The sequence below is a fragment of the Mesocricetus auratus genome, unplaced genomic scaffold (genome assembly GCF_017639785.1).
Source record: "Mesocricetus auratus isolate SY011 unplaced genomic scaffold, BCM_Maur_2.0 Super-Scaffold_100011, whole genome shotgun sequence".
NCBI classification, from domain to species: domain Eukaryota; kingdom Metazoa; phylum Chordata; class Mammalia; order Rodentia; family Cricetidae; genus Mesocricetus; species Mesocricetus auratus.
In genome coordinates, this window is record NW_024429195.1 from 47,838,037 (window position 1) to 47,851,956 (window position 13,920).

Sequence of the window (13,920 nt, forward strand, 5' to 3'; positions counted from 1 at the left end):
AGACTTTACGTTTTCGCATAGATGACCCTTGAACCACCTAAGTTAGCAGAGGAAGACTTAAGTCATTGACCTATCAGAGAGGGACTAGTATGACCAATGTTAAAAGACAAGGCTACAAGTTGTTCAAAAGTTAAGCATCAATGGCTGTGTTTGGTCCAAATGCTATATAAGCTTGCTTCTTAAGCTCACTTACTAAATTGGCTGGGATACAACTCTCTGACACTCATGCCCTGATGTTACATCACATCAAGGATTTCTTTGAGTAGTCTTCTGTCTACTCTCAGTAGTGAAGGTTGAGCTGGGAGCATGGAGATAGAAACAACAGAGGCCAAAGAGCAATGGTGATGGGCATGAGGCACAGAGGGAGCCAAGCAGTCCAGGTAGCAGTTGAGTTGTGAAGAGAGGAAAATGGACATTTGCTCTGACCGCTGGGGAAGTACTTTTTTTTCTGTGATGAAAGATTATATATTTTTTTAATTTTTTTAATTTAAGTTAGAAACAAGCTTGCTTCACATGTCAATCCCAGATTCGTCCCCCTACCCTCCTCCCCTGTCCTCTCCACCAGGCCCTCCAGTCCCATGTCCATTCTCCACTCCAATCCCCAAGGAGGGTGAGGCCCTCCATGGTGGATCTCCAGTGTCTGTCATTTCATCCAGTACAGGGCCTAGGCCCTCATGGCAGAAAGATGAAAGATAGACAGGAGACATGGAGGAGTATTGCAGAGGGAAGTGGGAGAGAGAAGGAGAAACTAAAGAAGGATAGAATACTACAAGGACACAGAGAAGAGAAACTCAAGACTGGCCCCAGTACTGAGAACCACTGAAGCTATTTGCTTCTGCTCCTGTCTGCTGCCACCTGCCTATGGCCGCCACTTGTAACTATCAACTATAGACACAACAAAATTTATCAAGGACCTGGTAATTGAAGAGCTTCCTGACTGGCCAAAGTTTTTATCCCACAACAGCAATATAACCCGTAGCCTAACGATAGGTGACAATACATTCTATAAGGTCCTCCCTTGCTACTGTTTCTTCACGAAGAAATAATGGAAGAATCAGAAAATGTCATCCACTGGCGTGTAGTACCATACTGCTAAATGCAAGCTACAGGGTCTAGATATGGTTTTCCTGCCAAGAGCTACTCATTTGGTCATCTGTCTTGTTTCTATATTGTGGCATAAATTCTGTGAAAGTGAAGCTCAGTTTTAATTTTGAGCTATTAAGAGTTGGCCAACAGGAAAACAAATGGCACCATTACAAGATAATTTTTAGGAATTTCAATGACATCGTCTTGACCTTTCATTTCAATGAACCAGAAAGCTAAATATATTCTTAAAGGTCTACCTCATCTGAAAAGAAGTGAAGGAAAATTTCATCATTATCACTTAAGAATGTATTAAATCACATGTTAAAAATTAAGTTATAGTTATAGATTGAGGGGTCAGTTTTGAGAATCAGACTGTGTGGCTGAATCTTGGTTCCTCAATTAATTACCATCATGACCTTGGGAAGTCACTTAACTTTGTGAAGTATTGGTTTACTCATCAGTAAAATGGAAATGAAAATATCATCCTCACGGAGCTATTAAGCAGAGTAAATTAGATAATGTATTTAAAGTACCCTGTTCAGCATGCAGCATATGTTTATGGGTCCAATAAATGTCAGCTTCCCCTTGTCCGCTGAAGTAATGAAAACACGGAATGGCTACAGAGAGCTCATCTTTTTTACTAACTTATTTTGTCAGTATCTTTCAGAATCTCAACTCTTTAGTAAATTCCCATGATTCCCAGTTTCAGTAGGAACAGTGTGAGGAGAAAATAATTTCATGGCAATAAACACCTTACAAAAAAATTTTATACCAACAAAATGTTAACACATCAGAATGAGTTATAACTTTTGATATCCCATTGACTTATATAATTATTCTAACTAACTGATCGTGTACCTTGCCATATTTTTTGAAAGCATTTCCCAAAGTTTAACCAACAAATTGGAATCAGGAATAATCAGCAGTACCACAAAGTAGGTTTTTTTTTAATCTGTGCTGTTCAAAGCATGGACACATCTGTATGCATCTAATGTCAATGCATTGATGGCGTTACTTAACAGGGTATAATGTGTTGGGATGACATCAATAGAATAATCACCTGAAGATACTCAGAAAAATTTCTTTTAATTTCACGTCAAATAAATATTATTACCTAGTTTGGTGGCACTTATTATAAAATATGCTTATACCATTGTTTAGTTATTTAGTTATCCAACGTTAGTCAACTACCAACTCTCCTTCAAAGCAAATTGAAAGTTATAAAATTTTAACTTTTAATTATAGTTTTAGTTATATACAATTTATATGTAATTATATACACCTTTTACTTATATATTTTTATAATTTATAATTATATATAATTTTATAAGTATAATTTTTATAATTATATTCAAATTAGAAATCAAATCTTCCAGTCCAGAAAATTTATGTAGCCAATGGGGAGATTAAAAATAAAATGACTTCTCACTGCTCTCCCATCTTCCAGAGAAGTTCTTGAGAACAGAAATGCACCCCTGTCCTGAGCATTGTGCTGATCATGAGATTCTGAATTGCCTCTCCATTATCCAATGCAGTGATTTCAAACCTTGGCCCTTAGAAGACTGGTTAATGGTCCAAAACTTAGGAAGATCAGGACCATCGCTTTCACAACACAGACAGAACTTCAGTTGTAAATACATATGGAGCCATGTGTAAACTAATCAGTCTTTTCCAGAATGCACCCCCATAACTATTCAGCTAAAGAAGAGGGATTGTGGCCAGTTGCCTACCATTTAGAATGCATTGTGGTGTGGGGGTAGGGAACCTTCATGAAGAAACTGTGTTCATTAATCAGAAAACATGGAGGTGGATGGTGTTTGGTAGAAGATGGTATTCTGAAATAAAAATGAGCTATGAATAAATGAATTAATGGAAAAAATCACATTATAGAAAACAACACTCTCATTCTACAAGCTCCCTTATGATACTGCAGTACATGTCCTACGCTCCACTAACTCAGAGATTTTTCCAGGCTGGCTGTCCACTTACCCGAGTTGTTTTCACTTTATTTCCAGAGGAGCAGCTCCATCCTTTCCGATCTGGAAGGACCTTACATTCCTCTCCCTCCAGACATGGCTGCATGTGACACCACCATTTTTGTTCCACTATGGATGCTATGAGGAGAAAGAAAAATTAGCTCAATATTTCTATTTGGGACTCCCATGGGACAAAAACTCACTGATCTAACTAATAAATTTTGCATCTTCAGGAATTTTTTCTTATATATAAAATTTTATTTTATCACAATAAGGACAACTAACATGGGATATATAATATTAAAAAAATTCTAATTGTTCAACAGGAAGTAATAACTTTACTATGTTGAAGGATGTTTCACGTGAAAACACAGACTTCATGAGACTAATATACTGAAAAGCCCTGTACCTGTTTATATAAATACATAATAAACTATACCCATGCCCAGATGAATCAATATTTGAAAGTCAATGAAATTCTCCCTATGAGCAAGCTGGAAATTGGGAGAGTGTCTGTAGACTTAATATGTTTTTCTCTTTTTCTTTATTACAAACAGTAATTTCTTCACAAGGAATAGGTCACATAAAAATTACTGTTTATGATGCAACCATTACTAGCCTCTCACAAAGATTTGTAATCTACAATGATAATGTGAACTATCAAACAAAGAAACTAATATTTGTATCCATCTCCATTAAAGTCATTTTATGTGAATTTTATCTGCAGCCATTCATTCATGTACACAGTATTGACTTCTTTCTTCTCTTATTCTTAAAGTCTGTCCAGGTTTTCTTGAACATATGTTAATCACTCAACCCTCTATAGCCATATTACATTTCTCAAATAATTTATGAATATACCATCTACCTGGAAATCTATATTTCATGGCAACAATATCACATTGACTGACTGGAACCTCGTTATAATGCTTTTGTGACAGAACTTTGTGAGATATAATTAACTCTAGCTAGAGGTATTTACGTCACAAAAAAGACTCCGAATAACTTCTCTCTGCTGTGTGATTTACAGTGTGGGCCCCTGGGAGTGACTCCAGAAGATAGCATTATAGCGGGGTTCCAATTCTGACTATGTTGTTACAATGAGCAATGGAAGAAGTCGCACCATCCACACAAGATGGAGCAGCTCTCGTGGTGCCTGCCACCTGCCCAGGGAAGCAGGAGCACTTGACCGTTTGGGACCGTTCTTCTATCTTGTTCTTATTACAGCATCTGTGTAGGGCCACCACCTCACAAGTTCCCGTTTTAACATGGTGAGCTGTGCAAACAGAAACAGAAGATAAAAACAGCTTTGAGAAAGTTTTGGACACTTCTTTTCCTGTTTTCAATTAGAAATATATCAAATACAGCTCTATAATGGATCTGCACACGTGGAACCAGAAACACAATGATGTTGAGTCTGTAATGCAGATTTGATTATTTCTCCTTTAAATGTGCTGAGACCAGTTCTGTCAGAAAATGCTTGGTGAAGCAGGAGCAATTAGTGACTGGATTAGAATGAGCCGTTAAAGGAATCTGAAATATAGAAGCAATCTCTGGTGCTGTAAAAACATACCTATTTGTACATTTCATTCCTTTCTGTTCAATGTGTTAATCACTGGAACGTAAACTCCTGGAAGCAGTGCCCTGCAGTGGGCTTGTTGAGGCCACTCATACAATCACAGTAGTGAGATGGAACAATTGTGATTATAAGTGGTGAGGATTCGGTAAAGAACACCCTCTCAGGAAGCAGTGATATTGTGTGAACACTGCATCCTCAGAAATCCCTGCCCAGTGCACCCTGGAAATAAACTAATTGGAAGAGTCTAGAAGTCGTTTTCCCGCGTGTTCCAGCCAGTGTCAGGACCCACAATTTTCCTCTTTCCATTTTGCCTGGGGAAACAACTGCCACCAAATGGCAACAACTGCAGACAGAATATGGATGGATTACATCTGGAAGGCAGCCACTTGGAAAGCAAGTCTCATAAGCTGCCAGGCACACACAACCATTGTTCCAACCTCAAAGTAAGGCAACCGACAGGGCTCTGGGGATGATTGGAAATTCTGAATATTGTGACATGCTTGGAAAGGACTCTGGTTTGTCTATGTCAGTATCGCTTTCTCCCCACATTTCTTCCTCGACCTATTGTCCTTCCTGTGGAATGACAGATCACAACTTCCTGTGGAATGACAGATCACAACGTTCCATCTCCTCAGATTAAGAGCTGCTTTAAAAATAAAGTTAAGCATCTACTAAAAGCATATGCTTTCAGAAAAAATACTTAATGTAACATTAAAATAGAAATTTAAATAGGTAGGAAATCTAGTAGTTTACCTCTCCCTATAAATATAATGAGTGCGTCATGCCTTTACATCAACCTGCCTGTTAGATGAGCAGTGGAGTGGCAATAACTCAGGTTTGGTAGCTTGCTTAAGCTTTTCTCGGGTGAAAAATCTGATACACCATAATCCTCATCCCTCCATGTGAGATCAAGAAACTGAAGTGTGACATACAATTTTGACAGGTACTTCTGAGAACAGTCAAGAAAAAGGTGCGACCTCCAAAACCACAGACATTTGTGTCACTGTAGATGCCAATGGGAAAAGTTCTCTATGTTTGATTCTACTGCATGTATTTAAAGAGAAGCTCAAATATCTAAGACCCACACTTCTGACCCATTCCTCTTATGCTCTGTAGTATTCTCTTGGTTGAGCATGAGTCACTCTGTCTCAACTTCCCAAAGGCACCATGTTTTGTGTTATAATATACAATTTACATTGCCTGCTATACTGTACTTGGTGACAGTTAAGCTGAGTGAGTATCACACATCACAAACTTCTCTTAGTACTGGGGTCATAATGAATTAAAATGACAAAAGTCCTTTTCTTGTCCTTGGAGAGCTTATATTGCTGGCGAGAAAAAATAATAAATACCCAAGTAAATTATGAAGTAAGTAAATATTAGCAGGAAATCCAGTGTGCTAAGACATGGTCGAGAGTAACTCACATATACATCTGAGGTTTTCAGGCATTCTCTAGCATGGATGCAGTTTGAATGGCAGGCTGAATTATCAGGAAGCAGCACCCTTATGAAGATATGGGGAAGGAAAGTAAACAAAAGAAAGCAAGGCAGTGGCCTGGTTCTGAAACTGGAGGATGTCCTCCTGCGTGGTACCATGGTCAGGGTGGCTGGGAGTGAATGAACAAGGCAGGGGTTGAGGGAAATTCATCAGAAATGTGAGGCTCGTGTGATATCTAATAAATTAGCTGTTTCCTTTGTTTTTTAGAAGGTAAAGTCTTGGGACAGGATAGGCATCCTCTTGATCAGACAGCCCAATGGTGACTACGGTGAAGAAGGGGAGAGTGAGTGATTGCAGGGGTCTAAGTGCTAAGAGGTTACTGGACGATGATGACGACGGGCTATAGCAGATATGGGAGAGGTCAGCAGGGGAAGGATGCTTCTGTGGAGACTTTAACCATGAACTGAACAATGAGAAGCTGATGATCTGCTGGGCAGTGGTGGCTCTTACCTTTAATTCCAGGACTTAGGAGGCAGAGGCAGGCATATTTCCAGGTTCAAAGTCAGTTAAAAGTCTCTTTGCAAAGAAGAGTTCCGGGGCTACACAGAGAAACCCTGTCTTGAAAACCCAAAATTCAAAAATCAAAAACCAAAGCCAAAACAAACAAACAAATAGTAAAGGTTAAAAATGAAGTTAAAAAAAGTTTGATGGTCTCATAGAGAAGGCCTGATAAGGAGGGACAGTTGGCAGGAGAGGCAGGTGGAGGCGGAGGGGCATTAAGTTAGCTTGGAACCTGATGAGTGCAAGGTTAATACAGCCATCGTGTTGTATATAAAGGAGGGACCTCTTTATGAAGTGGAGCTGAGAAACAGACATAGCCCTCAAAGCGCCGAGTCTATAGGCCGTGTGGAGAACTAGAAGCTGAACAAGACCATTGCAGGGATGTGACCCACACAGAGGAGAAAACGGAAATGAGCACTAACTGTGGATACAGAATGTGGAAGGCAGCAGGACTCAGGGCGGCTGAGGAAGAAAAGGTAAAGCACAGAGAAGAAGAGCGCTAAAGAGCAAGGAATAAAATGTATCCGAAGGCAGGGATTGATCAGTCCTGCCAAGCCTGCTGAAGATCCAATTAAATGAAGAGAAGTAATTGTCCATTTACAAAGTAATATACCCAGGATCACTAAGGCAATCCCGAACAAAGAGAATAAATCTCTGACAATGACACTGAGAGCCCGTGAAGGGAAAAGGTGGTACTCTCAATAAATGGTATTGAACACCCAGAAGAATAAAATTAGACCCTTGCCTTACACTGCACAGGAAAAGCAACACAAAATGGACCCATGACTTAAATAAAAGACCTTGACGTGCAAAAGTATTTGAGCAAAACACACACAGGAAATGTCTATGACATTAGTCTGAGCAGTATTTGTCTTTTAGATATAGCTTCAAAAGCACAGGCCACAAAACAAAGACTGAGACTATAGCAAACTCAAAGAACTGTGAGGCAAAAGAAAAAGCCTATGGAATAGGCTAATATTACATAAAAGGTGACAATAGTAAGCAAAAGAGTTGACAACGATAAATTTGGCTGATATCTAAAATAAGCAAGAAAACAATTAGCCAGAGAGACAACTTGTGAGAATGGAGATTTATCAAGAGCAGATGTAGACATGGCTAGGAAGGATAGGAAAAATGCTCAGTACCTTCAATTACTAGTGTGGTATAAGTCAAAACAGCTTGTGGTATAGTTCACGTAGAACAGTTGCTATCAAAAGCAAGTGCTAAAAGGTGCTGGTTTGTGGGGGAAAGGGAATGCTTTTTTAATGTCACTGGGGATGTAAATGGTTCCAGCCATATGGAAAGAATATGCAGGAACCTCAGACACAAAAATTGAACTTCTGTATGATCTAACAATCCCAATGTAAGTATACATTCAAAGAGAATGAGGTTCATATGTTGAAGAAGACTCTGCGCTCTTGTGGTCACTATATCCTTATTCACACTAGTCAGGAAATGGAATCAACCTAAGTGTTCATCAATGTGTGAGCAGATAAAGAAAATATAGAGCACAACATTTGTTTAAAACCACAGTCCAAAAATAATATTATCCTGCGATTTTTTACAACATAGATGGACCTCCAGAATACTTTACCTTTAAGGGAGCAAGCCAGGCACAAAGAAGATGGGTACTATATGATCTCACCAATATGCATGACATGAAAAAGGTTAACTCAGGAGCGGATAATGCTAGTTACATGGTACTAAAGTAGAGAAGCAAATGATGTTTGTCAGGGGAGACAAAATTTAAGTTAGAAGAACAATTCAAGAGATCTGTTATACAACATGGTGACTGCAGCTAATGATGTATTACAGTCTTTAGAATGTCTATGAGACTAAATTTTAAGTTTTATTTCACAAAAAGTACATGAGGACATTCACATACTGATTCAAGACAGCCATTATAGTAATATTATTATTTTAAAATATCAGGATTTACAAGATGAATGCTGTTGCCAATTAAAATTAAAAGAATGTGTGTAGTAGATAAAGCATAAATTGAAATCATAGCAGCTAGATTCATATCTAAGCTCCTTTCTGTAGCTGTTTTGTCTGAAGCAAAAGTATCCACCATCTCCAGATGGTAGCTTTCTTCATCTACATTAGGAATACTATCTACAACAGGATGAAATGATGTAATATGTAGAACATGTTTAGAACATTGTTAGTCTAGTAGTAGACTTTTCTATAAGTTATCTATTTTCATTTTGACAATGAAAATAGTTGAGTACTGCCTATTGGCACAGGCACAAATTTAATGGTAGGAGAAAAATCAAATAATACTTGAAGTAAGTACAGTAGACAATAGGCATGAAGAAAACACAAGTATACTGGAAGTAAATATAGTAGAGAATAGGAGGTAAGATTATAGAGAGAATAAAAACAAAAATTCCATTCAAACTCGTTTCCTCTGAAGGGAGAAGAAAATAGAGCAATAGCTGGAAAGACTGTGAAACCAACAGAATTTTGTAAATGGATGCTAAAACCAGGCACTCTTATTTTCTTACCTGTCTATTAGGGAAAGACAAAATGGCATTATAGGAGGGAAATGGACAACTGAAGAATAATCTTCTCAAGGAAGTGAGATACAGAGCACCCAGGGGGAAGCCACAGTTGGAGACACAATCCACATTAGCAAGACTAAAGACAAGAGAAGTGGGTCTGGAGAGGGGCAGGGGTGAGCAGACTGAATAAGGTGAAGCTGAGGTATTTGCACACCTGGTTTCATCTATTCCTATGAAGTGAATAAAATTTTTTAATAAGAAAAAGGAGAGTATGAAGCAGAAATCTGTGGAAATAGGAATTTTCTTGGAAGAAGCAATAGGGAGTACATGGGGATTTAGTTTATATACATGGTTACTTGCAGAGAACATATAAAATGAAAAGTACCCTGAGTTGGCTGAGCAGGTGGGGCAGAGTGCATGTGTGATTACAGATTATTTGGGATGCTGCAATTTTTATAACAATTTAGGAAAACAGAGTGCTCTGCAGTAGCTATCCTGTAAGACTCCCCCAAAAAGGCTGGACCATTTTATCGCAAAGGAACACCTCTCTAAGTTCAAAAGAACTACAGAGCCTGATATCAGAACTCCTAACTCTTCTGATGATGCCCCTCCTCCATGTGCTGATCTATATCTTTACTCTCCCAGGCTTGACTTCTCCATGCATGGTCCACATAACCTGGAACATCCATGACTTAGCAACCATAGCACCCCAATTAAACATCTTTCAATTATTGTCTCACAAATTCTCAGAACCAATTTCCCTGTGACTACCCAGAGTCCACTCACTATTGCTGACCACTCTAAAAGAGCTTTGGTACACTCTGAGGTCCTCCACTTCACTCCCTTTGACATCTTCTGCTTCTCCAGTAGATAGATGCACCTTGTAAACCTTGTGACTGACCCCTACATGATATTCACTCATCCTCCCCCTTCAACTGATGGCTCTGCTCCTCCACCCCAAAACAGTGGGACCTTTGCCGTTGTTAGAGTAGTCAAAATTACCTGGTGTGGTCCCTACTATGTAGGCTGTTGGGAAGTGTTATAGGGATAGAGTCGGTCATCGGAATCAAGATCTAAGGAGAACTGGAAATGGAGGTCAAGTTTATGAAGGTACCATGAGCAGAAGATTGTAGATGTTGGCAAGTTAAATATAAGGACTAGGAGTCCAGAAAGGGGAGGTGAAGCAATAGAGAAGAAGGATGTATGGTGACAGACCACGCCAAACATTACATCAAAGGATTAAGGTAGGGAGAGCCCATCAACAAAGGAGGACAAGAACCATCCAGGACAGTTAGAGTTTAAGTACTAGCTAAGCTGTTCAAGAACAGCAGGGGCATGTGCTGTTTCCTGAGGACTGAGTCTACAGAGAAGGAAGGGGTACTTAATATCTCAGGAGGTAGTCTGGTATCAAGTACCTTAAAAACTAAGCCAGAATGGAAGATATGGCAATAGGGATATTTGAGATGGAATGATAGGAGTGTTTCTTGTGCCCTCACTTGATGGGACAGTGTCCATCAATGTAAAGACATAGTGGGGTTTGTGAAAGGGTGGCAGATAAGTTGAGTCATTCTCCCAGTCTTGCCCTGGAAACTGTCCTCATGTTTGTTTGGTGAGAGGATGAGGTTGTTAGAGAACTCTTTAATGGGAGACCTGAGAGCAGATAATGCATGGAGTGTCAATGCTGGGCAAAGTCTGCGTGGGCAGAGCGGTAGATTTTAAGTAAAATGAGCAGTAGTTTATATTCCACATAAAACTGATTGTGTATGGTAAAAATGATGGCTTGCTGTAGGCCATAAGGAGCAATGAGACCATTACTGAAGACTCTTTAGGATGGTTTCCTTTTATCAAGTTAGAGAGCCTCATCAGGGGGGTGTAACAGGCTGACCTGAGAAAAAGCCTGAGAGAATAAGAGAATTATCAGAGGAGATGGTCTATGGAAAAAGAAATTCCTAGGAGAGACTACAAGGGACATACTGGGGGACAGTCCTGGGAGTGAGGATGAGGTTCAGCTGGTCCTGAGCAAAGCACCTGAAGAAATGAGGAATAAGACACAATTCCTGGGAAAGGACTGTTTAGATCTAGCTGAGTGTGTATTTCAGTGCCCAAGTAAATACAGAAGTGTCTTGGCAAATTTGCAAGAGTAATCATAAAGAAAGTGTCTTTGAAACCCAGGAATAGATGATGAGAGGTGAAAGAAAAATGTGGGATAGCAGATATAAGGGCTGAAAACCATCAAGTGGATAAAAAATTACAGCTTGGGTGGACAGGAATGGGTCTTGTAATAAGCAATGAGAGCTGTTTGTTTGTTTGTTTGTTTGACTGCTAAAATAAGGATGTTATGGAGACAATTATTGGGCAATAAAATATGAGCTTTGAGAAATGTGATGATTATGGATGGAGTTAAGTAGCTTTAGTCCCTCAGGAGTGAGTGGATACTGAGTCTCACACACAGATGCAGAGGGTCTTACAGTTTTATCATATCAGAGTACAGTTAGTGGTGATAATGTAAGAGGAGGTATCTCAGACCTGGGGATAAAGAGAAAATAAGAAAGTAAGGGTCTCCTTTAGAAAGATGCAAGTCTGAAAAACAGAGCCAAAGGAAGGGAATCATTGTGTGGGGGACTTGCAATGGAAAATTAGTACAGACTTAACATTTTTGGAGAAGGTAACAACCCAGGAGAATGGATCATATGACTAGGATTAGCCATCCAGGAATAGGATTGTAAGAGCTAGAGTACCAGGGAGTTTGCTGTGATAATGTGTCTCCCAGGAATGTCAAAGCTACACCCATAACATCTCACCAACATAACTGGCTAAACATGAGCTGACCAAGGGTAACACCAATAGACAGCTGAAAGTGGACCAAGAAAAGCCAAGAGAAAGATAGATAGGTAGATAGATAAGTAGACAGATAATCTTGCATTGCATTCAAATGAGAAAAACATCTACTTTGAATTTTCTAAATGCTGATATATACAGCATGGAAAGTGAAATGTCTAAAAAAAAGGGAAACATCTAGAATAATTTAATTCACCTTAATATATATTTGTAAATATATAAATCATTTGCTAATATCTTTACTTCCTATTATGATAACCAACCTCTTGGAGACAAAGACTAATTTTTCATGTACACAGCTCAGCATGTGTTATGTGTTCAATAAATAGAAAGTAAGCAATTTAAGAAGGGAAAATTAATGCCTGTAGTTTTCCTCTAAAAGGTTAATGAGATGGTAGGAAATTCAGACTAAAATTCTCTATGTCAATTCAGACAAAGCTCATGATCAACTAATCTAATCAAATATTAAGACTTTCCAAATTAACAAAGCAGACTTTGCGGAAGATCAGTCAGCATCATATGAAAATTATGGAAGACCCTGGAGAAGATTTAAATGCAATAGAAAGAACAACTTTCCTCATGTCACAGCTCCAAAGTCACCAATAAACACACACACACACACACACACACACACACACACAAACACACACAAACACTTTCTTGTGGTATTATCTCTCCATTCATAAACTGCACAAATAGAAATGCCTTCTAGACTTCTGTGAAATGATATCAGATGAATATGGGTTTCTTGGAATCCTTAACACTGTATACAAAGTTTTCCAGCTCTCTTGAGATTTTTATACCACCTCTCATTTGAGCAAAAGGACCTTCGACCATAGGATGCTGCCAGATAGATACCCTTATAAGGTTCTCCTTCATCACAAATGAAGATCCTACCTATTTTTCCCTGATATTAGAACTAGCATATCCCACATGGTGCTTAGTGAGACTTTTACCAAAGCCTTTGTTTCCAGCTGCTGTTCTATAATACTAAAAGACTCACCTCCAGAATAAGAAGTACAACTTAAAATAACTTGGCTTAAATGTCTAGATTTTTTAAATTATATATGATGATAGTACTCCACGTTCAACATACACATGATGTGTCCAGATTTGATTTGCTACCTGTGCAGCCAACCAAAAACATATTGATAGATAAAATGAGTTTACATAGAAATAATATTTATATGAATCTTTCACCTCTAGTCGTAGACACAGAATTTAAGCTTAATACTTACAAGCAAAAAATATGTATACCAGATTCTATATGTAAAATAACTCACACAACTTTGGAGCTGTTTGCATTGATAGATTAGTTAACATTTCAAAATATTTACTACTTATCAATCATTTCATCTAATCCAACAACAAACACTAAGAGGAACTTACTATGATCCCCTGCTCTCAGAGGAGGAAATTGAGAGAAAGCTATGTTAAACTTCTCAAGGTGTAGCAGCAAATAACAGACGAATGGAATTAGAATATTTACCCTGCCCTACACATCATGGCCTTAAAGATTTCTTGTAGTGACTCTTCTGTGGTATTCTAAACACCCACCCCAGATTAAAATTCCAGATGTGGAGGAAACTCATGTGGTAACCTCTAAAGGACATGGGCTCCAACTGAGAAATGATTCAGTTCAAGCCCATCTTGACCTATGCTCTTGGTAACCCTTTAGCCAAGCTCAATTATTTTGAAGATAATGGGTTTGATTAGTTCTAGGCTGACTGCCTGGAGTCCTTATGCAGACTGAACAAGTTCAGGCCCATGAAACCCTTTTAAGGCTCTCTAATACTACTTATGTGTTAAGGATGTTTATTTTTACCATTAGTAAAATTAACATATATCAAGATAATGACATGCATGAAAGCAACAAAGGCACAGCTGTTAGAGAGTTATCTACATTGTATAGAAGTTCTAATTCCACCTTTCAAAAAC

At 38.6% G+C, this 13,920-nt stretch overlaps 1 protein-coding gene across 3 annotated transcripts in view; it reads right to left on the bottom strand.

The window, feature by feature from the left end:
- Tafa2 (TAFA chemokine like family member 2) overlaps nucleotides 1-13,920 on the bottom strand; it is a 442,701-nt gene that overhangs the window by 35,245 nt on the left and 393,536 nt on the right. For all 3 annotated transcript variants that reach the window (XR_001197054.3, XM_005079785.4, XM_040754780.1), the window contains 2 exons: nucleotides 4,186-4,338; nucleotides 3,076-3,200 (listed from right to left, as the gene is read on the bottom strand). Coding sequence is in view for 2 of the 3 variants with exons in the window: in XM_005079785.4 (XP_005079842.1) it covers nucleotides 3,076-3,200; nucleotides 4,186-4,338 (278 nt within the window). In the remaining variant the exon portion in view is untranslated. The remainder of the gene's footprint in view (nucleotides 1-3,075; nucleotides 3,201-4,185; nucleotides 4,339-13,920) is intronic.